Source organism: Alexandromys fortis, unplaced genomic scaffold (assembly GCF_014885135.2).
Source record: "Alexandromys fortis isolate MF-2015 unplaced genomic scaffold, M_Fortis_MF-2015_v1.1 scaffold_127, whole genome shotgun sequence".
In the NCBI taxonomy this organism is placed as follows: domain Eukaryota; kingdom Metazoa; phylum Chordata; class Mammalia; order Rodentia; family Cricetidae; genus Alexandromys; species Alexandromys fortis.
The window spans coordinates 1,412,207-1,437,843 of NW_026068006.1; the positions used below are offsets into that span (position 1 = coordinate 1,412,207).

At 48.2% G+C, this 25,637-nt stretch overlaps 1 protein-coding gene across 8 annotated transcripts in view; it reads left to right on the forward strand.

Moving 5' to 3' along the window:
- Positions 1–25,637, forward strand: part of Znf827 (zinc finger protein 827) — a 183,397-nt gene that overhangs the window by 110,386 nt on the left and 47,374 nt on the right. For all 8 annotated transcript variants that reach the window (XM_050161498.1, XM_050161496.1, XM_050161497.1 and 5 more), the window contains exon 8: positions 13,278–13,381. In XM_050161498.1, the coding sequence (XP_050017455.1) occupies positions 13,278–13,381 (104 nt within the window). The remainder of the gene's footprint in view (positions 1–13,277; positions 13,382–25,637) is intronic.

Below are 25,637 nucleotides of genomic sequence, written 5' to 3' on the forward strand. Positions count from 1 at the left end.
CATAATTCTATAACCAGATTCCAAACTTTAGTAATGGAAAGGAGGCCCGAGTCCTCCGCCATGGCTCATCACCCAGCCAGATGCTGGGTGGGGTGGAAGTAGGGAGATGGATTCCCAGAGTGAGCGAGCGAGAGAGCGAGCTAGCCTCAGATAGCTCCCGGCAGGTGAAGGGACGGATCCAATGTTGTGTAACACCATGAACTTTGGACAGTGGCTGCCAAGAGCCCTCTCTTATCATTTATTACCTGTTCCCATTAATAATCCAGTGTACATGACAGGGGGGGGAGTCAGATTGCAGGCCTAGAAGACAGCATGCACACTTTATTCCATAAAGAGCCACGTGTTTGCGTGCATCCTCCTCTTATCCATTACCGCACAAGAAGTGAAAAAAATCAGAGACAGACTTGTATTGTACCGTTCAGACCAACATTTAATTTGCCCAATTTTCCAAATCTGAAATGCAGGCTATTTTTTCTGTGATCTAGATAATGGCAGAAAACATCATTTACTAAAAAGACATATTCACTTGATAGTGTCCAATATAGAATTTTCCTGCGTGTGGATGTATGTCCTTAAATATTTATGATTCAGTAATAGAAATTGCACAGATTGGTAAAAGGTGTCACATGCTGCCTCCCTCCGTTCATGCAATTTTCCCTTCTCACATCTCTGGCAAACCTAAGAGAATAATGGTGTTATTGCTTTAAAAGTTGAAAAATTACTTTTGGAATACTGAGTGAGACGGAAGCAATTAAGAAAAGAAACAGGAAACAGCAAATGAAATTTGTGATTTTTTAATCTCTCTTTTTATATTCTATTTACCACTCATGTTTTGTGACTTTATAACTGAATACATAGAGAACATCAGTGCATTTAATATTACATCACTATTAATTTCATGGAGCCCCATTCAATTAAGAGACTATAATTTATTTTTATTTTTTAATGAAGCCAGGGTTGTTTCAGGGCCACATCGTTATCTGCATGAAATTTTAAGATATCCTTTCTCTACATGCTGCCATCTTCCAGAAGATTGTCTCAAGGAATATTTAGATGTTTTGATGTCTCTGATGCCGTCACCCGCTAACCATGGTGCCCTTGTGCATGGTGTAGCGGAACGCAGGGCCTGCAGCTAGCCGCCTTGGCATGCACGTTGAACTGAGAATCTTTTCATGGAAATATATCTCCAGGTTATCTTTAAATTTTCATTTTTCAAAGAAACTGAAACTGATTCTTGCAAACAGTTTATTATAGACACGTGAACCCCTCGAAATACTTGGTGCGTTATTGCCCGTTGTACCCGCCCTCCTCTCTCACTAAGCCGTCCCCTCCCTCGGCTTGTGCATGCGACCTCTGGCCTGGTCTCTCTCATCTGTGGCAGGGATACCAGGGTTGAGATAAGGCTCTCGGGGAGCTGCCCAGGCGGTGTTGCTCTGAAGGGGCAGGGTCTGAAGAGGCCGCTGGTGCCTTCCCTCCAAACCGTGCCCTGGTGTGTTCCTCCTACTGGCTGACTTTGGTCTTTTGTCTAACTCTGGAGTGTCTGGGATAAAGGTAAATGCTGAAGTCTCAGTGAGGAACTAGCCGTTGTCCGTGGCAGGCACAGTGACAGCCAATGGCAACAGAACTGAAGGCAGATGTAGCGTGGGTGCTGACCTCAGCCCTGCTCTTGTAAGTCTGGGGTTTTCTCTGGAACTTCCCCAAAGCTGTTACTAGAAATCCAACAAATAGGCAGAAGCCGTCTTGTCACAGTGGACTAGCTCTCAGTGACAGCAGGCCACAGGGTGTCTGTGTTGTATGGAAGTGGTCCTTGCACCATTGCAGGGAGGACAGAGCCCCTCTGCTGGCTTCGCACAGAAAGCCCCTTGTCCTAGTTTCTGTGAGAAGTCGCATTCTCCCTGGAGACCTGGTCGTCTAGGAGTTGACATTTCACGCGTCCGGGTGTGCCGGGTTCCCTTCGTTGGTCTGTGGTGGCTTGGGATGCCCTGATCTGGTCTCTTTGCTTCAGTGGCCCTGACAAGGCCTGCATTGTGCACCCTGCCCCGGGAAGTTCCTTGGCCCGTTTTGGATGAATGCTGAAGCCGGGCCACAGGAACCTGGGCCCTGAACCTTGGTGTTAGGTTCTGTGTATTGGCCCACCTTTAGGAAGACCAGAATAGATGCCGCTGTACCTTTCAAAGAAAACAAGAAGCATCGCACGTGTGTGTCTGAGCTGTTTTCCCCGAAGCGCACAGTTTCTCTCCCACATGCTTTGTTGTCGCTGTTGCTGTGTTCTGTTTTGGGGTTTGCTTGTTTGTCTCCTGCAGCCTCCCACCCTTGCATAGTGTCTGCACTTGGGAAACCTGTGCTGAAGGTTACAGTGTTACCAGGCTGTTTCTGTTTCTGGGGTTTGGATTTTTACAACTGCCATTGCACAGCCATGCTTTGAAAGGCCTTTTTTAAAAAAAGTAAAAGATTTAAAAGTCATCAGACGACATAGTTTTTGTGTGAGTTTTTCAAGATAACTTTTGGACTACATAGAATATAAACTTAAGTAACCATCATTGATATTGCTTCTACTGAGAGAGCCCATTGCTAAATTATGATGGTTGTATTGGCAATGGGTATATTTGTGGAATTTATTTTTATGTACTCAAAAATTACCCAAAACAGGACCTTGCCATATATACAGCTTATAATCTTAGTTTACCTAGGGCTATGTTCTGCAGTATGTTTGAGTTAGTCAGTGTAACTCAGTATTTTCCTTTTAAGATTTGCTAGTATTATTCAGCATTTCCCTATGTCATACTTTACTTAGTCAGCCCCCTGTTACTAAAAGACCGCGCATCCCCACACGTAACTAATGCAGGAGCAGTGGCTGAGATAAATGGACTCAGGCCCTGGCCTGGGAAGGCAGCTGAGCAGGAAACGTGCCTGGCCTGGCATGCGCATGCCTGTGTGAGGACCTAAGCTTGGATCCCCAGCTCCCTCCTAAGAGCAATGCACACCTGCAGCACTAGTGTCGGGTAGACAAGTGGATCCCTGGAGCTCACTGTCAGCTGAACTGTGAGCGTCATGGCCTGGTGGAGAGCAATGGAGGAAGATCCTGGAAGCCTGTGCCTGTGCGTGAAGGCACGAAGAAAACATTCGCATTTTCCAGGCCTCGCGAGATTCGATCTCATTCTTCCAGGAACTGCGGGACAACAGCAAGGTGGATAGGGGCAGGCAAAAATTATAAATATTTGAGACCTGACAAACACTACACTTTTAGTTTAAATTTTAAAATGGTTTGTGTGTGTGTGTGTGTGTGTGTGTGTGTGTGTGTGTGTGTGTGTGTGTAGCTCCCTGTACAGGGCATCAGATCCTCTGGATCTGAAGTTACAGACAGTTGTGTGTTGCCTGAGCTTGGTGATGGGAACTGAACTCAGACTGCCCAGAAGAGTGGTATACCCTCATAACCCCGGAGCCATCTCTCCAGCTCCTGAAGAATTTCTTTAAACCAATGATTTAGATTTACTATATTCGAGTTAAGACATTTTAATTTGTTGACTGTCATTTCATCTTGGAGGCTCTTCCTGTGATGAGGCATGGGTGTTTCTTTTCTCATGCCCTTTTACTGTCATTTAAGTATTATTCTGTTCTGTGGATAACCTGGGTTGTATTGTTTGGTTGTTACTGTTGTATTTGTGATGATGACGATGAATTTCAAAACAAAGCAAAGAGAAGAAAATAACGTGTCACCAAATCCCCACCTCAGCGGAAGAGTCAGTCTCCAGTCCTTGTCCACCATTCTGATACTTGTGTTTGTTTCTGACAGAGGCATCATGTACTCTAGGCTAATGTTCTACCACGGAGCCGTGCCACAGAGCTGTGCCACGGAGCTGTGCCACGGAGCTGTGCCACGGAGCTGTGCCACGGAGCCAAGCCAGAGAGTCATGCCACAGAACTTTTTAATTTTTATTACAAGAGAGCGTCTGTGTGTGTGCATGCCTGTCTGTGTGAATGTTCACACCACAGTGCACACATGTGTAGGTCAAAGGACAATGTTCAGAAGTCAGTTCTCACCTTGTACCATGTGGGTTCCAAGTACTGAGCTCAAATCCTTCCTTGGAATCAAGCGCCTTTCCCCACTGAGCCATCTCACTAGCTCCGCTCCCTGATTCTCTGAGCGTATGTCTCTGTAAGGATACTCCCAGCATGCCACATCACACCTTACAGAGTGAGCAACACCACCAGGTCTTCATTGTTGAGAAGCTTCTGTTGTCAGATGAGGGCCCCATCAGAGCTCACCCTCCCAGAGCACCCACCCAGAGCTCACCCTCCCAGAGCACCCACCGAGAGCACCTACCCAGAGCACCCACCCAGAGCACCCACCCAGAGCTCACCCTCCCAGAGCACCCACCCAGAGCACCCACCCAGAGCTCACACTCCCAGAGCACCCTCCCAGAGCACCTACCCAGAGCAGCAGCAGGGACGGGGTCAGTGTACCTGGACTCCCTGGCCCACAGCCCTGCTCAGGAGCCCCCTCCCTCTGAGCGGCAGAGCCAGCCTGTTTTTAGGGCACATGTCCTGCTAACCTTTGCCAGTGTCCAGAGACTTAACCCACAGTTTCCTCTCCTCAGTCTCTCATTTTGAAAGTGTATCCAACACGGTGGATCGTCAGGCTCCGAAACCCTCTTCTGAGCTCTCGAGAGGTCTCTGTTTATTATGTGCCTTTTAGGCTTGGATAAAGAATTTCTAGTCTCAGCCAGTCAGGGTGGGAACTCATGACACTGTCCGGGATGATTTTCTCCCAAATTGCTCTTGGCTGCCATCAGGACTAGAGATAGAAGGTGAGATCTCTCAGGAGGAGGGTCCTCCTTTCCCAGGCCCTGAGAAGAGAAGGGGTCTTTCCTTAGCACCACTAAGCCAGTGCCCTTTTTCTTTTATGGTGACTTTTTTCACAGTCCTTCACTTAGAACGGTGTTACAAAACAAACATACAATGACATGCTCATGTGCTTGCATGTATTTACATATGCTAATAAATCTCTTACTCTAAATTGGTAACAAATAAATTAATCAAAGAATGTGATATTTAAGGATAATTAAATAATTAACAAAATAAGCACTCCCTTAGAAAGAAGAAAATTGGAATAATCATGAAAATGAAGTTGAGGACTAGTGATGTGCTCTGTCAGGGGTAGAAGGCTTGCCTAGCACGCTTGGAGCCCAGGTCCAGCCCCAGCATTGCTGGGCTGGGCGTGCAGTGATTGCCTACCCTCCTAACACTCCTGCGCTGGGGGCCACCCCTGAGCACACAGCAGGTTTCCGGCAGCCTGGGATCTGTGAGAGGCTGAGGAATTTTAAGCAGTGGTGGGGTGTTAAATTGAAAACGAAATACAAATTAGGAAGTCCTGACTCAGAAATCTGAAACGTTTCAAAGCTCAAAGTTTTGTTCTCCAACATAGCAGCACATGTAGAAAATTCCACATCTGTAGGTCACCGTCAAAACACAGGTACACTACAATTATTGTATACGATGACCTTCCCGTGTAGGACCTATAGGATCCAAATGGATTTCCTGTTTAGATCCGGGTTCTGTCCCCAAGGTACCTCTCTTTACACGAAGGTACTCCAAAGCGCACCTTGTCTCCGGCGTTCCAGGAACACTCAGCCTGCAGTATTATTTGGTTCTTTTCTTTCTTTCTTTTTTTAATGGGAAAGTACACAGTGTTGTCAGTGGTTTGGTACTGACATTTAAGCACAGGCTCGTGTCGCTCTTCTCCCATCACAGACTTTCTCCTGCCCTTCGGTTCCTTGAGGAGCACTGTAAAGAATCCTGCACTTCCCTGGTCCTCATCTTTCTTTAGCCAAGCCTGTAGTCTGTTACTGTAGCAAGCCGTAGCCTTTGTGTAGACATTCCCGGTGTGCTCTTATTTCCTCCGGTTTCCTTATCTAGACATGGAGATCCCATACGGGAGCTCCCCGTAGCCTCTTGCCTATGGTCATGGCACATTGTGTGTGGGCAGAGAGTCTCTAAGGGTTCGATGCATCCTTGGGGTAGCTGTTTTGTCACCTGTCTTTTGTGGCTTTTGGAAAAGTGGAAGATTGTTCTCTCAGCTACAGCTTCCTGATCGCTTCAGAATGAACTCAAACCTTCTAGACGTATTTTCTACCCAGAATTTGGGGAGAGAAAATTCAGGTACGTAGATGAACAGATAACTAAGAAACTTTGGTCTTGAAAATATACTATCTTTCACGCACTATAGAAATCTGTCAGGATAATCTGCCTTTTGTCTCTGATGCGGATCCACTCCACCTAGATGTGCAGCTCCGCCTCCCCAGGAAGAACCATCACAGGCGGTCGCTCTCTCCACTGTCCTTCTGTTTCTGTGCCGTTCCTGGCTCAGAGCTCCGAGACTGCTTTCCTCATTGTGAAGAGCAACAGCAGTTGCTTCCTCAAAAAGGTTTATTTTGTTTATTTATTGGCGAGTGTGTGCGTGACTGTATGTGTGTGTGTGTGTGTGTGAGCGCGCGTGCGCGCACCGCACAGGTGTCCACAGAGGCCAGAATCGGATATCAGAGACCCAGGAGCTGGAGTTACAAATGACTGTGAGCCGTCTGATGTGGGTTCTGGAACCAAACCCCAGGAAGAGTAGTCAGTGCTCTAACCATTTGGCAATCCTTCCACTCCCCTGGCTACTTTACTCCAGGTGAAGTTATTGGCTCTCTCTCTCTCTCTCTCTCTCTCTCTCTCTCTCTCTCTCTCTCTCTCTCCTCCCCCCCTCTCTCTTTCCCTCTCTCTCTCTTTCTCTCTTTTTTGTGTGTGTGTGTGTNCTCTCTCTCTCTCTCTCTCTCTCTCTCTCTCTCTCTCTCTCCTCCCCCCCTCTCTCTTTCCCTCTCTCTCTCTTTCTCTCTTTCGTGTGTGTGTGTGTGTGTGTGTGTGTGTGTGTGTGTGTGTGTGAGATTGAGCTTGTGTTGGGGGCTCACTAATTTGGTGAGGCTCCCTGGACACAAGCTTCAGTGCTCCGCCTGTCTCTGCCTCCCAGCGCTGAGATTTCAGAACCCGCAGCCTCACTGGCTCTATGCACAGTCACTGGGAATCTGAACTGTGATTCGCATGCTTGCGCAGGCAGGTGCTGAACTGGCAGCGTCGCCTCCCCGCCCTCAAGGCTTCTCTTCCAGGCTACGTTCACCTTCCTCACCTTCCGTCCCTTCCTTCAGTGTTTTGCTCTGTCCTAGCCTTCCCGTGGGAACTCCTGCAAAGCTGGTTCCGGGATTGACTGTGGGCCCGTGAGCTTTCTGCTCACATGGAGACAAGTCCTGCTGGCCCTCAGATGTTAAAGGTGGAGATGTTTGTGCCACCACCCAGCACTTAGTGAAATGTATCACTGTTTAGAGCCATAATCTTTTATGGATGGCTTTATTATTTATTGTAAATCTCTCTTTGTGCAGCCCTGTGTTGTTGACCCTGTAGCCTGTGCTGTGTGAGGCCTGGCATTGGCCACTCCGTGTGACAGGACTGTCACTTCTTATCTTAGCTCTTAGATTTTTTGCTGCAGGGGAAAAATGATCATACACATCAAAAACCGTTTCACTTCTATCTAGGTAAGAAACTCATATAGCTAATAGATTAGAAGGTGTCTTTCCTCAGTAACCAACAGGAAAGGAAGCAGGTGACTTGGGTCTGTTGAAGTTCACCCAGCTCCTAAATGTGGGTGCTGACTGTATGGACTGTTTAGATGAGTTGACCAGGTCGCCTGCCTCCGTCTCGGCCAGAGAGAGCACACTAGAGTAGACACTGATGTTCTTAAATGAAGATAACCGATGACCCCATCCCACTGCTGCCTGCTGCATTCCCATCAACACAACCAAAATATAATTTTTTTCTTTCTCGTTTTTCTTTTATTTCCCCCCAATTTTTCTTTCAATCTTTCATTCATCCCTTCATTTTTTACTTCCTCAAACTTACCCTTTTCAGGGTGGGGGAGGGTGGGACCTAATGTTGCCTTGAATTCACTAGGTAGCTAAAGGCGATTTCCATCTTCATCCTGGTCCTCGGGCCTCCGTATCCCATGTGGTAAGTTACTGAGAGGTGGTCCGCCACGCCTGCTCACTTGGTTGCTTAGGTTGAACTCAGGGCTCAGTGAGCTCTGGGCTCTTGCTCTGCCAGCTGAACCACATCTGCAGCCCCATTCTTCTTGCCTCCGTCCTAATTAGGTTTCTATTGCTGTGAAGAGAGAGGCACCGTGACCGCTGCAAGTCTTATAAAGGAAAAACACTTCATTGGGGTGGCTTCCGTTTCCAGAGGTTCAGGCCATTACTGTCATGGTGTGGCATGGTGTGACATGGTGTGGCATGGTGTGGCATGGTGTGACATGGTGTGACATGGTGTGACATGTGCTGCAGAGGGAGATGAGAGTCCTACATCTTGGCCCGCTAGCCATAGGAAGCTGACACTGGGCGTGGCTTGAGCATACATGAGCCCTCAGAGCCCACCCCCACAGTGACACACTTCCTCCAACAAGACCATACCTATTCCACCAAAGCCACATCTAATAGTGCCTCTGCCCATGAGCCTATGGGGGCCACTACAGCTCTTCATAGATAGGGTGCTGTAGAGCGGGCTCAAGGGCCCTGTGACAGTCACAGACTGGCTCATTTTCTGGAATGATTTGTAGCCAACTTGGGTTTCCGGCTCAAGGACTGTACAAACTTCCTTCCCTGTCCATCCTAAAGTCTGGCTTGTTTCCCTTCTGTTTTGCTCCCCGTGGGGGCAGGGGAACCCCCACCAAGCAGGAACTGCATCCTCACCGTCTCTTAACCATGATGCTTTGAGCACCAGAGTCCAGCACCATTGAGAGCCGTTGGGATTCTGCATGTCACAAGCCTCTGCCCTGGGCAGCTGGAAGCTCTAAGTGTAGGGTTTGGCTCTCGACACACGGCCAAAAGTAAGATTACCTCTGCTTAGAGTCCCAAGCCCTCGAGGCTGGTGCTCCAGCATGGTGAGGATGTGAAGATGGTGCTCATAGCCACAGTGCCCCGGAGACCTAACCTTTCCCTTTTTTTTTTTTTATATATGTTTGAGAGGGTCTCATTCTATAGTGCGGGCTAGCCTGGATGTATGTAGTAAGCTGGGCTGGAACTTGAGGTCATCTTCTGTTGCTGAGATTACAGGCATGAGCCACCATGCCCTGCTTAGCCGTCCCTCTTCACCTAGGCCCAGCTGAGAGCAGCTTTCCTGCAGAGGCAATAGGAGGGCGTGGCTCGGGGGGAATAGGAGGGCGTGGCTCGGGGGCTGCGGAAGTTTTAGAAAACTGGGGCACAGCTTAGGTTTTAGAGAGAAACTGACTAAGGTCAATTTCACTTCCCTGGACTTCGCAGCTTATAAAAAACCAGAGCTTACTCCTGCTCTCTACCAACCTGCATACTGAGACTCTCTCTACCGCTCGCTCATTTGTTCCTTCTTTACACGGATTCTGAGAAAGACCTGTGGGTCCGTGTTGCTCAGGATAGAAGGCAGACAATGGGTTCAGACTTCGCTTCAGCTCAAGCATGGACAACTCACCCCTTCCCTAAGAAGTCTATCATCTGTACAATAGGGATGTCATAATGGTGGCTGTCCTCACAGGTCCTCCGGGGGCTGCCTGAAGCCATGCCCAAAACAGCGTGAGCGTGCACTAAGTACTAGAACTGCGCTATGTAAGCCTCAGTAAGCCCTGACGGTACCCCTGGAAGATGAGGTCTGAACCACATCCACAGTGATGAAACTTGGACTGGAGGGATTATTTGACACAAGTCGCTTAATTAAGTGACCAATATGGATGTCAACCTACCCGGTCCTTTAAGCTCATACTGTCAATGCAGTGGTCTAGCCTGGGACTAGTGCTCTGTTAAACTAGCTTCTCTTCATGAATAACTTGACTTCCGTGACTTCTAGGCATTTCTGCATTGATCCTCTGACTTCATAAATACATGGATGCTCCTTTTTGGTGCATTTTTGGTTTTGGCATGACACTCCTCACATTCTCTTGTCTCTAAAGACATCTTTCCTTCTACACAGGATAAAGCTGGCATAAAGAATAGAAAACTTAACTTGGAAGTGGCCTTGAGCCGAGATCACTTTTTCTTTTTGACTCGGTTTCCTCCGAGGACTGCACTGCTCACTCGCGGGGACCTGGGCTGTGGAAGAGGGTGGCAAGCTGCAGCAGTGCCCCGCACAGCTAGCTGCATTACCCGGGTGGCTGTTTCCCATGTGGAGCGTGGCAGTCCGTGCCCACTTCTCCCAGGTGTCAACAGCCCTGTGGTCGTCTCTGCTCCTTCTTAAAGCCTTCTTCCATCCGCATGCCCTCTGCCGGCTTGCAGCACTGCCCCCCCCCCCATCGCCACTTCCCGTATGTACCATGGTGTGGCCACATGCCAGGCTGTCTCTGTCAGTAATTGAAACCAAAGTCCTTCCCTGCCTCCCTCCCCTCTAGCTGAAGACACTGCAGCGCATCTGTTCTCAGGTCAAAGCCGTGCTCCCAGCACTGGAATCCCACTCATCTCTCTCCCTGCGGCTTTCCTGCCACTCCACATGCTGGCTGTCCCCAGTCCATGGTCCTCAGGCTTCTCGGAACCCAGCACCACTACCCTCCTTCAGATCATCTGGGGCCTCCTAGCCCAGGCCAGCCTCCCCCATCATCCAGTGCCTTTCTCCTGCATCGACTCAGCCACTCGCCCCACTCCCTGTCTCGTCCTTCATGGCTGGGACGTGCCTCTCATCCAGATGTGCTCACATCCTGATCTCTCAAACCATGGTGGGTGTGGCTCTCATGTTCCCAGGCCCACCCATCTCAGGCACTCACTAAGGAGCTGCTGGAAAACTGAGGGCAATCTCTGGCCATATCTGTAATGGTTATCCGTAAAAAGCGGGGGCGGGGCACAGTTCTCAGTGGTGCGGATATTTCTAAACACACTTCAAGGGCTGCTCTTGGGATTTCAGGGTCCCCAGAAGGAAGTTTCTCCTAGGTCCTCCGAGTCCTCCTATTTCAAGGTGGCTCAGCCAGCTGTGGTGTCACAGGCTTGCAATGTCAACACCTGGGAGACAGAGGCAGGAAGATCATCCTTGGCCATGGAACAAGTTCATGGTCAGCCTGAAGAGCCTGTCTCAAAGATAAGTAAATAAGCAGGGAGGTGGTGGTGCACTCCTTTAATCCCAGCACTCAGGAGGCTCAGGCAGACAGATCTCTGTGAGCTCAAGTCTGGTCTACTGAGTGAGTTCCAGGACAGCCAGGGCTATACAGAGAAGCCCTGTCTTGGGAAAAAAAAAACGGGAATGAATGAATGAACAAATAAATAAAGGTAGTTTCTGCAGACAGAGCCATAATAACATGATGGACGATGGCCTGCTCACCTTTCCTGAGGCAGTGTCACTCTGTGTGTGAACGTCAGAGTTAATGACATGGGACTTGTGTGTGCGTGTGTGTGTGTGTGTGTGTGTGTGTGTGTGCATGTGTGTTAATGGGGATGGAGCCCAGAGTCTCATCTCTCTTGATGGACTTCAGCCCAGCCCTGCCTGGCATCAGGAACCTTCATGCCTCATGTCTGACCAGCAGTATCCCTCACTCCTTAAACGTCCTTAGACCCTTAGCAGTCTTCCTCGTACAAGAACTGGATACTATCCTGATCCCCACAGCTAACTAAGACCTCCAAATCAGAAGGGCTTTTCCTTTGTTTTGTGTAATGAGTTCTATGCAAAGGGGACTTCCCTGTTTGTTAACTTGAATGGAAAAGTTGATTAATTTGTTCTCCTTTGGGCTACACATTTTTTTTAAATTTCTCACTTATTGAGCACCTGCTGTATACACTGGCACCATGCAAAACACAGCCCATGGACATCTGTTCGATCCTCACACCTCCTGTTGATAGAGGAGAAATGGAGGCCTGTGAAGTTAAGGACTGTGTGCGAGGTCACACCACTGTACTGGCGTGACTAGAGCTTCAGTTCTGGAGTACAGGCACCCAGCCAACAGGTGTTTCTGTCACTTGTAGCCCGTGTGGCTGTTGGTGTAAGACTTCCTTTCCTGTGTCCGTGGAGTGAGCCACAGCTTGTGCACTTTAAAAACCCGATTAGATTGCTTACTGCTTATGACACAAATTCCAAGTGTCCCAGGCAGAGCCATGGTCCGTGGAGCCTCACAGCGATGTTGGAACCCCATTGCCCATTGATGTGTGCTTCCCTTTATGAAAATGCTCCCTCCCACTTCTATCCTAATGCCATCCCCTTGACATTTATCTAATTGTTGTAACTGTAGTCTAGGGCCATACCTAGAAAGGCAGCCAGGTGTGGGCTTCTCGTGCCCTGGGGTCTGTTCTGTGTCCTGTGCCTTCAAGCTGCAGTCACCCTGCTTTCTGGGAAGGGCTGGCCAATCCCAGGCCCTCCTGGGAGGCAGGGGTAGAGCTGGGAGAGAGTGCTTCTGGGTACAGGCTTCTGCTACAGCTTCAGGCTTATCTGGCCCCCAGCTTGTATCATGTAGGCTCAGCCCGGGGGTTCCTACAGAACCTTTCCAGTTCCGGCTTGAGCTGCATTTTCTTTGGGCCCAGCCAGTTGTTGCCTGCAGTGTAGTGGCCCCAGGCCCCAGTCTGGTGTGCCTCCCATGTGTGCTGTTGGTCTCCGAGGGGTCAGGTGACAGATTATGGAACAAGCAGTGTCCATCTCCTCCACTGGAGCAAACAGAGAAGTTTTTTCTGATTCGGGGTCAGTAGTGATCTTAATTTGTGCCGAGAAAGCACGTTAGCAAGGAAATATACATGCAGCCACTGAGATGGCCCTGGGCTTGAGTTTCTCTATGTTTCCAATGTGATGTCTTAAGGGCTGGAGTGAGGCTCAGTGCTTACGAATGCTTGCTGCTTTTGCAGAGGACTCGGGTTTGGTCCCAACACCCATGTCAGACAGCTCACTGACATGACGTCATGTGGTTACCTGACTTCAGCTCCACTGCGTCCCACACTCTCTTCTGGCCTCCATATGCATGCACGTGCGCGCACACACATGTACATACACACACACACACGCGCGCGCACACAAATAAAAAAATTTTTTTGTAAGGGTGATGTTTTATTAGTGGACCTTTGGTATAAAAGTAATGCCTGAGTGATGTTCATCTGAGAAAACCTGCCCTCTCTTCCTCGGTCACAAGCATACTCTTATTTATATTTCTTAAAAGTCATTGAGAAAGCTCTGGTCTTTCCAATATTGTGTGTGTTTGTTTGGAGCCAGATGCACTGGGTGTCCTAAATAACTTTAATTTACTAAACCTTGCTCCTCTCCTACCCCAGCCCTTTCTTTTCAGAAGACACATTTAGACAATCACCATTCACCTCCAATTCAAAAGATCTGATGCCTGGAGAAGCTGCGCCACATGGAAGAATACCAGCTCCAGGTAAGGACGCGTTGTCGGGCTTCCGTCCTCCGGTGCTTGTGAAAGGCTTTTCTGCAGTGTTTCCAGATGCTCGTGGCTGAGGCGTCGCAGCTATTCCTGTGCAGACGGGTCTTAGAAAAGAGGGGAAATGCCTTTGGGACGCCACAAAAGTTTACTAAAATAAGTGCATGCTATGTAACTCTTTTATCTCTGTTTTAAGATCCCATAATCTCTTCCTTGCTGTTACTTTGTCCATGTAGTGCATTTCTTTTTCTTTAAAATAGAGAATTATCAGGGCGGGGAGACGGTTCGGTAGCTGAAATGCTCGATGCACTATTATGTGCATCCAGCTTACACCTATCCCAAGCCACACTGCTCCCCTATAATCCCACGATGGCAGAAACAGTACAGCAGGCCCTGGGGCCACTGGGCAGCCGCCCTAGCCAAACTCAAGCTTCAGGTCCATGAAAGACACTGTGTCAAAAGTAAGGACGAGAATAGATACCCAGTGTTGAGCTCTGCCTTCCACACACGTGTGTGTACACACAGACAGACACATAGACACACAGGCACACACACATGGAAAGTGTTTAACCTGGATGAAATTCCCTTGTATATGTTGTCAGTATTTCAGGAAGGCAGTGAGCACTGGGAGAGGCTAGGGTGAGATCTAAGCACTGCAGCCTGTGACCTCCACAAACACCATTGTCCTTAGAAGGGACTCAGTCCTCCAGGGGGCCTGGCCTCCGGCCTCCCGGAATTCCGTCTCTCTTAGCCCAGCACCTATTACAGCCATGCATCTGACCCTCCTGGTAACCTCAGCCACCAACATGTATATTCCACCTATCCTTCACTCCCCTTTCCTAGAGTAAAAGAGAAACTGTGTTGTCCTTTTATGGGGCACAGCTGTGGTGTATGCGTGCATGCCTGCACGTGTGCACACGCGCATGCGTGTGTGTGTGTGTGTGTGTGTGTGTGTGTGTGCATGCAGGAAGGGCTTCAAACAGGGCTAGTGGTCCTATAACCTTTTCCAGAATCAAATCCAAGGACCTCCACACCCCAGGAGCCCTGCTTCGTAGACTGTTGAGAGCTGAGTAAGTTAGGAGAGAGTCTCATGACTTCTGAAGTGCTTGTGAGTGTCAGTGTGTGCCATGTGAGGGGACAGTCACTTCTTAATCTAGCAATGGCAGACCCACCTCCAGACTACCAAGCAGAACCTAATCCCCAGCATTTTCTTTGACTCTGTGGACGGAGCATTTCTGCTCCATATCTGGAGGGAACATGTTCACGCAGGAAGACATGATGTCATGGTTGGGTCTAGGGATGAAGGGACATTTGCTTAGTTTTTTATCTTCCTTCTCAGACAGGGTGTCTTGGAGCTACTGTTTGCTTTCTACAGTTGTTTGAAAAGCTGTCACCCTGGTCCCCAAAATTATTGCCCTACTGTTAAGTTGATGGATTGTGACTTTCTAATGTCAGAATAACTGCCCAGGAATTACCTGTCAGAGTGCTGTAATCCATAAAGCTAATATCCCATGAATATATACATATACATACACATACATACCCATGTTGCTGGCGTCACAACTGGTTTAGCTGTGTTTAAGACATTTTTTCATTGGAGGAGTTTGGAGGAGACAAACCAGAGGCTGTTTAACTGTGTTATACATGTGGGGGTGTTCTGTGGTGATAGTTTTACATTATATGTTAAATAAACTCACTCTTTTAAAGCTAGCTCTTATTTGGGGTGAGATGGGGTAAATGTCACTGAGATTTTAAACATGCAAACCAACCCTCACAAGGAATAACCAACCTGCTGTTGAACAGAGCCCTCCTGTAGGCACCCAGAAACCAAGCGATCCCCATGTGTAAACATTATGCCTAAGTCAATGAGGAATTTGGCTTTTGGTATGGAAGGAGAAAATACTTCGGAGACAGAGTTAAAATGGAAAGATTTAAATTGCCAGGGACAAGCAATCCGAAGTTCTCCTCACTAAAGACAAGTACTGGCAAGAGCCCCGGTGGCCCACTGACTTGGGAAGACCAACATGAAGAAACCAGAGTTTGTGGTGCAGAGACACTGAAGGGAAACATACTTCCTTCAGTCTGCCCAAATGGCCACTGTATCCTTGGGCCAGCTCCCTGGGCCCGCCGTGCCGCTCGGAGAGACACAGAAGCCTCCCTGGAGAGGCTTGTTTGACTCATGGTCCAGAGGACACAGCCATCATGGAGCAGAGGGAGGGCCGGGTGCTAGGAGCAGCATGGTCCGTAATGCCTGCTGAAAATAGGGACAGGAACTCCATGCTCAGCTTTCTCTCTTTTTTCCTTTTTACTCAGTTCAACTGCCAGACTGTGAGAGATTGGTGACTAACGTTCAAGGTGGGCACCAACTCCTCAGCTAACCTTCTCTGCTCTAGTCCTGATAGTCTGCCTCTCTCATGCCCCACGCACACAGGGGATGGAAGGCAACTGTGTGGGTCACAGGGATCAAACTCGGGTCACGAGCTTGGGAGCAGGTGCTTTTCCCCATAAAGTGTCTCACTGCCTCTCAAGGGGTTTAGCCTAGTCAAGCTGAAAATAGGAGATAACAATCATAGCCATGAACCAGAGTTTCTGAATGAACTATTTTTTAAATGATTTTTTATTTTTGTTTTTTGTTCATTGGTGTTTTGCCTGCATTTATGTCTGTGTGAGGGTGTCAGATCCCCAGGAACAAGAGTTATAGACAGTTGTGAGCTGCCGTGTGGGTGCTGGGAATTGAACATGGGTCCTCTGGAAGAGCAGCCCGTGCTCTTAACCACTGAACCTTCTCTCCAGCCCCCTGAATGAAGGACTTTTAAGTCTTCTCCCCTAGGTTTAGTGAGAGTCTATTTGCATATGACAAAGGAGTTCCTGTGTTTTGTTACTGAAGTGTCAGGTAGTGAAGTCTGGCTCTCTTGCTGCCCTGGGACACCACACAGTGGTTTGCACCACCTCACCATCCTGAAAGCAGGGAACTGTGAATCTCAAAATACACCTGGACCCCAGGGTATCACGTAGACATGTTCAGTTCACACTCCTGCTCACTGGTTCAGTGCTAAAAACAAAGAGATGGAGCTCCAGTTGAAGATCTTAAAGATCTGGAATGAGTTGGGGATGCTTCTGGAAAACCCAGAATGGCATTTGGGCAGCAGATTGTTGAATCACTGGGGGATGTGGGATTTAAAATGAAGCTAGACAGGGGTCTTGTAGTCCCAGGATGGCATTACTAGCGAAAGCCTGGATAGAATAAAAGGGAGGAGGGGCCAAAAGTTGACTGATGTGGGAGAGTGATCCACTTTGAAATCAAAAGGGTGGTATGGAGGCTGCAGGTAGCTGTGCAGAAGTGGGGGCCAGGAAGGGGATGCTGATGGGGAGGAAGGGAAGGGGATGCTGATGGGGAGGTAGGGAAGGGGATGCTGATGGGGAGGCAGGGAAGGGGATACTGATGGGGAGGTAGGGAAGGGGATGAGGATGGGGAGGAAGGGAAGGGGATGCTGATGGGGAGGCAGGGAAGGAGATGCTGATGGGAAGGCAGGGAAGGGGATACTGATGGGGAGGTAGGGATGAGGATGACTGTCTTTTCAGTCTGTCTTTTTAGTGCATACGTACAAAGTAACTTGTCAGTGTATCAGTCAAAGCTCCATCGTTCTTAGAAATCTTTTCCTAGGTCATTTAAAGGCCACCATTAAAATATTATTTCTACTCTTTATTTCCTTAGCAAATTTATTTCCTCAGAAAATGTAAGATCAGTGTCAGCCCAGTGGATTTTCTCTGATTCCCAGTGGTGAATGAGGTTCAATGGGGCCAGTGACAGTCTACAAAATCCCTGGTACATGCAGCAAGCACAGCAATATTTCAACAGTAGACTTTGGTATATTGTCCTAAACTGCTGTGGTTTGGACTTGAAATGCCCTCAGTGACATGCTTGTGTAGAAGGCTCGGTTCTCAGCTTCATGGTCTTGGGAGGAGGCAGCCCCTTAGCAGAGAGGGCCCAATGTTAGGTCAATGGAGATATGCCCCTGCAGGAGATCCTAGAGCCCTGGCCTCGCCTGCTTTCACCTTGCTTCTTGGCCACCGTGAGGTGAGATAGATTTGCTAAGCCCGATCTCCCGTCACCATGTTCTGTGCTGCTACTGGTGCAGAGTTCTGGGGTCAAGCAAACATGGAGCTCTAATAAGGTGAGCCACAACGAGCCTTTTGCCCCATGAAGTTGATTTTCTCAGGCGTTGTGTAACTGTGCAAGATGTCTAACACACATGCGTTTACTGCTGGGGTCAGTGCCTTTCCACATGCTTCTCATGGAAAGCCAACACTGCGAGGGAGCACAGCCATGCTAGGTGAGAGTACCAGTTAAGGTGGAGAGCTATACCAAGGGGACCCGTGGTCAATTTCATGTGTGTGGCTGCATTGGGGACAGTGAGTGGGGGTAGCAGAGTAGGGGTGAGATTGGTCGAAACTACGGACTGTGAAGAAACCAAGAATAGCACAGTTAACTAGGCATCTGCCTTCAGCAGATGGTATCTGCAGCTCGCAGCTGCCACCATCTCAGAGACACAGAATAAGCACAGAGCCTCGGCCTTGGCTGTGCCAGTATTTCTAGACGGACCTCCCTGAGAACCAGACCCTCACCTATTGTGCACGTCTTGGGTGGAGGTAACACCGGGAATCCTTAATCATGAGATAAAAAACATCGTCTCTTTCTTCCAGAGTGGTATAGGGACAGGGGACCCCTAAAGCCACATGTGGGTCCTGAGTGACTGGACAGAAGGGATAAAGGAGCTTTGCTGTGGGGCGTGAGAGAGAAATCACGGGTGTGTGTCGCTCGGGGTACTTCAGTTTATAAAGGCCTCGCTCGTGCAGCATGTACGTTACAGAAGGAAGACTCGGACGCGAGACGCTCTTCAGGGAAGACCTGTTACAGTCATATCTTCCTCTGGGTTCACTTTCTCGTCTTGCAGTGAACAGGAGCCATTCAGGGAAAGCCTCAGCTCTGCTTGGAAACAATGTGGCGCTTCAGTTCTCAATTATTATAATTTTGAATCACAGCAGGGTTTGCTCTGTATCAAGCCAAAAACTAGAAACACAACCAGAGTGGGTGTGAAGGAAAATGTGGGTCTCTATGGGATTCCTCCCAGCGTTGGGAGTCTCTGTGCTTCTGTTTGTTATTTCAGATGGAGCCCAGAATTAGATGATGTAAACATTTGTAAACTCCTACCCCCATTCTTTCTCACCATAAAACGTGTTTTGTTGTTACTTACAATAAATCAATAAGGAGAGCAAGAGTAGAGAGTGTTAGTTAGCGCCCCCTCCAAAAGGAGGCTCCTCGAGTCGGCAGTGGGGGAGTATAGTTTCCTCAAGGACTTGATTTGACAGACTGGGTGTTTAATGAAAAGATTGTTCTAGAAATTGTCTGCTGGCTGTGGGGAAATGGCTGTCACTGGTGTGCCTGCCTGTGAGCAGGGACCTGAGTTCAGATCTTCAGCATCTCTATTGTGAGGTTTCACTCTTTTGGCTCTTTGGGGGATCCGTCACTCAGCTCACAAATAAATCACACATGGCAGCCTATTCTTAGTTATGAATGTCCGGCCTTAGCTTGGCTTGTTTCTTGCCAGCTTTTCTTAAATTATCCCAACGACTTTTTGCCTCCGGGCTTTTACCTCTCTCTTTCCCTGTGTACGTTTCTTTACTTATTTCTCCACAGCTTGCTGTGTAGCTGGGTGGCTGCCCTGATGTCCTCGTCTCTTGTTCGCTCTCGCTCCTCTCCTTCCCTTTATTTCTCTTTCTATTATACTCTCTGCCTGCCAGCCCCACCTAGCTTTGCTCCTGCCTCACTATTGGCTGTTTGGCTCTTTATTAGAACCATCAGGTGTTTCAGACAGGCAAAGAATCACAGTTTCACAGAGTTAAGCAAATGCAGCATAAACAAAAGCAACACGTCTTTACATCGTTAAACAAATGTTGCACAACATAAGCAAAAGTAACACACCTTAAAATAATACTCCCCAGCAAACAGCCACATAAAGCTGGCTGTGGTGGCACATAGCTGGAACCCTAACTCTGGTGCAGTGAGCAGATTGCCAGAGCTTGCTGGTCAGCTGGTCTAGCCAGTCAGTGAGGACCACCACCACCAACTACCGCCACTGCCACCATCTCCAAATAAATAAAAAAGGCAGAGAACAAGAGAGGAAGATATAAGATGTTAAATTCTGGCCTCCACATACACTTGAATACATGTGCCTCCTTGCCCACATGGCACACACACAAACAGGCTACGCTACACATAGGGATACACACACACAGACACACAGACACACACACACACACACACACACACTCAAAGGAGAGAGCGAGAGATGAGAGAGCTATTGAGTGAGTCCCTGTCCCCAGTTCAATTCTGGATCTAGTCTCTGCTCTCTGCCCTGCCAATCAGTCTAATTTAAGTGGTGCCAAGTCCTACATCTCAGTGGTTTGGCTCTTACAGACCCCCAAAGTGCCATGTGTTGAAGAGTTAATTTCCAGTTGATTGCCTTCTTGGGAGGTCGTAAGAACTTCAGCAGCTGAAGTGACATCATTGTAGGTGAGCCTTTAAAAAGGCTGTTGGAACATGCCCGGCCCAACATTTCCTGCTCCTGTGAGGAGAACAGCTCTGTCTCCCTATGATGCGCTCGCTCTCTCTCTCTCTCTCTCTCTCTCTCTCTCTCTGCCTTACCACAGTACAAAAATGGCAGCACCAACTAACCATGGACTGTGTGGCTGATCTGGGAGACAAAATAAATCTTTCTTCTCTCTAAAATGTTTCTCTGGGCTATGTTGTCACTGTCAGGAAGCTGATGGACACTGTCTGAACTCTAAATGGATGATACCTTGTGTGTCAGAACAAGTCGTTCTTGCCTGCCCCGCTACTGGTTAGATCCCAATGATCCCTTTGAGGCAGTTGAAAAGATACATCTTAAGTGGTATGTGTCATTTATCTCTGTTTCCAGACCTTGTCTGGTTCCACGAGAAAGGGAAACAGACAGACAGAGGACACACAAATACAAAGCTTTCCAGGGTTCTAGCAAAGTATCTCCCTCAGTCTTCTCTAACACAGCAGATTCTTTTTACATTCAACCAAGTCATAGACAAATAACAGAGCAGTGGGTGTTGGCATGAAAATTTTCTTTTTTCTTTAAGTTAAATAACTTTTAATGAGATAGATTCTCTTTGTACAAAGAAGGAAACAAACGATATCCAGGTCTCCTTGGCCAGGGTGGGACATGTCTCCTCTCACCTATCTCTCTGAGATCTGGGGATTATCCCCACCATACAGAAGACCAAGCGGGGGCCTGGAGCACTCACTAACTCATTCCAGTGCTGAACATCACCGCAAGAATTCAAAGCCAAATCTGTGGTACAACAAGCTAGTGAATGGAAGACTTCAGCCCCTGACACCCCTGAACACATCCCAAACGTCAGCACTATACTTGATAAGGAAAGCATGCTCTCAGTTAGAATGAAATGTAATTCTTCATAAGCTACCTTGAGGAACTGATATAAGGTCTCATTGTTTTCAATAGATTTCTACTTTTACCGCTTTCATCTCTGTCTTCTCTCCTTTTTTAGTGCCCAGTAATGTCATAGTCATTTGAGATGTGTCTTTCATTTGGGACTTAAGTAATCCCTCCGTTACCATGACCCCACTACTATTGCACGGTGCCAGGGATTGTGCCTCGAGTCTCATGCTTGCCAGGCAAGCGCTTCTACAAACTTCCACAACTCTGAACACCTCTCCTGGTTCTGGACAAGGCTTTCTGAAGCTGTGCCCTACATCCCTGACTTTTGCATGCTGTACAGAGAACTCTGGCAGTCTGCTCGGCAAGGCAGAAGGAAACGTTCTAAGCCAGGATTCTGGAAAGCTAGGGTTATTCCCAGCCCAGATTCCAATAGAAGGAGGTTAAAAGGTTTCCAGGATCCTCCTAGATCCTGTGTAGTTCAGAGTTCTGCCACAGTCAGCGGTACCGTGACACTAGCTAGCCTGGTTTCTTTGTGTTCTTTCGAAGGCTCAAACGGTGCTAATCCAGGGAATCGGAGTCTACTGTAGGGGCTTTCTCCTGGGCTTTCTTCCCTCACTGGTGGCTGGAGAGGAGAGACATTAGCACCATCACTCTTCAAAGGCTGTGGTAGTGACTTCACAGAAGAGCCTCTGGGAAACTGGGGTGCTCCTGATCAGGCTGACTACATGTGTATGGAGTTCCGTGGGAATTCATGGGGCTGGGAGCTTGAAGACATCATTTCTACTCTGTAGGCCACTTGGTCTACTCATGAATAGGTGGGTGTAGGTGCCATCAGTGGGAGTAGGGAAGGATGGGGACGGTAGATTTGAGCTTTACGTCTTGTTAATGTGGCACAAACTAGAGTCCTCTGGGAAGAGGAACCTCACCTGAGAAAAACGCTTCCACCAGGTTGGCCTGGAGACGAGTCTGTGGGGCATTTTCTTGATTGGTGATTGATATGGAAGTGCCCAGCTCATGGTGGATGCTTCCCTCCCTGGGCATGTGGTCCAGAGTGGCATAAGAAAGTAAGTTGGGTTATCATGGACAACAAGCCAAGGAGGAGTGCTCCTCTGTGACTTCTGCTGTAGTTGCTGCCTGCCGTCCCTTGGTGATGGACTGTAAGCTGTGAGGTGAGATGAGCCCTCTCTTCCAGGCATTGCTTTTTGCCATGGTCGTTATCATAGCAGTTGAAAGATAACAAAGACAGAACCTAATAGTTTTCAGACGATTCCTGTTTGATGCATGAGCTGGGGGCTCTGATTGGAGCACACGTAGGTCAACACGTTCCCTTTTCATTATACTGCAAGTCTGGAAACTTCCATACCACACAAAGCATTTCTTTAGGTGCTTGATAGATAAGTTACTGACTGAGATGCTGTTTACCAGAGGAAGAAAGTTTTATAGCCATGGATTGTCTTAATCTTATGTTTCTTAAGGGTAACAACTGGGTGCTCGTGACTAGCCCTGACTGTCCCTTGGCAGCTGGTCAAAGTGTAGGTGCCTTTAGTCGACTCTGTTCAATACTGTTTGTAGAGACAGGTTTCTCTTTAGTCCTGTCTGGCTGATGTCTGAGTGAGCCCTTCTCTGACATGGAAGTAGTTAAACTAGCTGAATTGTTGATCTCTATAACAACTGTGTATCCATGCGCTAATGTACAGGGTTGTCATGGGGGGAGTGGAGGGAAATTCTCTAAAAAGAAATTCATGTACAGTTTACATACCTCACCTGTGTGAAAGCCACAGAGTGGATAAAACTTCAGCAAACCTCGTGTGTCTCCACCAGTATGACCTGGGCATGTGACTTGGGTCATTTGGTGTCAGAATCAATCATTGGCATGTTCATGTGTGCACCTGGTAGAGAAGGATGCCATCCGGAAGTTCTCGGTGCCTCAGTCTGGGGATTTGACTTCCCAGGCCCACCTGACCCTCTGACCTGGCACTGTGTGCTCTGGGCAGATCAAATACATATGTGTTCACACAGTACTCGGAACACTGCTCCTACAGCTTCAGCAGGGCCTTAGGCTATGTTCCTGCTTTTGCAGAGACTATTTAGATGCATTGAGAATGAATAGAGCTATAAAAGCCAAATCTGGAATCTGTGTAATGGATGATGGGGAGGATTTGTTTGGAAATTGCAATGCAGTGACCCTGGCTTGGGTTTGGGACTGGCTAATTCAATCTACAAGGCGTTTTTTTTATATATACACTGTGTCCTTCCGATTCCTGTGCTATCAAAAATACATATTCTCATTTCACACAATTTCTTCTCTGTGTTTATTCCTTTTCAGGGTAGCACTGCCCTCCAGTACCCAGGGCTGAAAAGAGAGAGGAAAGGCGTCCTACTCACAAACTAGACCATCTATTTCTATTCAAACAAATCCATTCTGTTTTCCATCTGGAGGACAAATGACCGCCTCACTGTTGAAGGACAGCCCCCAGCACAGCACAGCCTGTTTTTAGATATAGTCATCAATGGAATGGTAGTCCAGGGGTTTCTTCTTTCCACACACTGAGTCTCTCTCATTTCCTGGTTCATTTCTGTTCTCAGTTCAGCATTGAGAAAAGAAAGGTGTTAGCTCAGAGTGCCAAAGGGTGGCCCTCCTTTGCTTTTGTTTGACCTTGGGTTCATCATACCATCCCTAGGTAATCTGTTGGGGCACCCAGAAAAGGGTTCCTGTGCTAAGACATAATTCCCCCCACCCTGTACTTTCTACATAATTTCCAGAGAGGGGTGGGGGAACCTTCTGTTTCTGTGGCTGCTGCTAAGCCGCCACTCCACCGCTACTCACAAAACGCACCCTATGTTTAGAAACCATTAGTGTGACTTCCCTCAGGAAACAGATTTTGGATAAAGATTTGAGTACATTTTTTCCCCCATATTTTAGAAGTAAAGCCAGGAATCACTATTAGGGGGTGGGAACTCCAGCCCAGGGTGGAGGGGGCCAGCCAGTAACCCTAGGTTTATGAGACAAGTTATCAATGTAGACAACTAGAGATTAATGTCCCTGTTTCTATAGCGTGGCTCTTGAATGCATCCCCAAGTGTCTGTGTGTTGAAGGCTTGGTCCTTGGCCTCTGGCGCTGTTAAGAGGGACTGTGTGGGAGGAGGCAGTCACTGGGGAGGTGACCTCGTAGGGGATATTGACTTCCAGGAAACCCCTTCCTGTGTCGGTCTCTTTGCTTCTGGCCGCCTTTTGGTGAGCGGCTCACGCTGCTCTGTGCACTCACTGTGGTGAGCTGCTTTGCACAGATCCAGTGGCCAGGGGACCATGGACAGAACTTTTGATGTCAGAATAAACTTTTCCCTGTAAGCTGACTTTCTCGGGTATTTTGTCTCAGTGATAGAAAGCAGACTAAGAAACTAGGAAGCCACATGGCCACCCACACTTAAGAGTCTTTTACCAACAGATATCAGCTGGGTCTTCATATGGGCTTATCAGTTGAAAGTGCTCTCAGAATGCGATTTCCCCCCACCCTGGGCTAACATGTAAGTAGGTGAGCAAACTTCGGTGAGCTCAGAGAGGCTTTGGGAGATAGATGTATGGAGGGCGGGGAACGAGAAGTCAGCTGGAAGGCTGAGGGAAACGCAGGAATTGCAAAGCTCTAACAGCACGCACTCTGATTCTAGTTCTCAGCCCTCTGGCTCTTCAGGAGCTTCTTGGCAGGCACATGCTGGTCTAGCAGCCCTTGTCACACCAGACACTAGTAGCCACTGTGGTTGTTCACGAACGACAAGACAATGCTGGGAGAAATAGTGTTGTTGTTGGGTGTGGTGATTCAAGATCTCAGGAGCCCGAGGTAGCAGGAGGCTACTCTAGTTCAGGCCAACGTAAGCAAGACTCTATGCGAAGCCATGGCTGGGCGATGTAGCTTGCCTCATGTAGGTGGGAGTCTGCATTCTGTCTCCAGCGCCACCACCCTAGGAAAAGAAAGAAAAAAACTCTGCTATTTGTACAACTACAGTAGTTTCAAATATTTTAAGGAGCGATCTCAATAAGACTTGGATTGCGCGGCACGGATCTGCTCTCCAGTGTTCCCTGCAATGTCATGAGCTTGGCAGCCTGGGTCGCACTTTGAGACTTTAGGATCCACATAGGCTTGAGCAAGTAACTCTGATGTAGGAGACTGGAAAACGCTTGCAGAATAAAGACAAGAAACAGCCTGGGTGTCTGCAAGCTGGGAACTCAAGCAGGGGAGCTGAGCAGAAAACGCCGAGCCATTTAAAGAGAATGAACAGCTATGGGAACTTATCTCAAAAAGACATATTGTTGAATTTAAAAGAAAACAAAAGGCTGGCTGCAGGCAGCATGTGCCACTAGCCTGTTGTTGTTTAAAGAGACAATACCCTGTGTGTGCGCATCTGTTTGGTGTTCGTAGGTGATGTCTGTACAGACAGGTAAACTAAACAGAGGCCACAGAGATGAGGCCGGCGAGAGTGTTTTCGTTTTCTGTGCGGTCGCCGTTCCTCGTCTCCTTGTGGTGTTTGTTTGAGAATTGGCTTTTACATATGTGGTAGTGAACAAGCTCAAGATTAAATGAATTACTAAAACAATAATTCAGGGCAGGATTTTCCTCAGTGAGCCCCACCAGCTCTGATGAGTTTTCCTCAGTCAACTCAGGACCGCGAGGGGTGCACCCATACACTGAGACAATGGGGATGTTCTATTGGGAACTCACCAAGGCCAACTGGCCTGGGTCTGAAAAAGCCCGGGTTAAAACCGGTCTC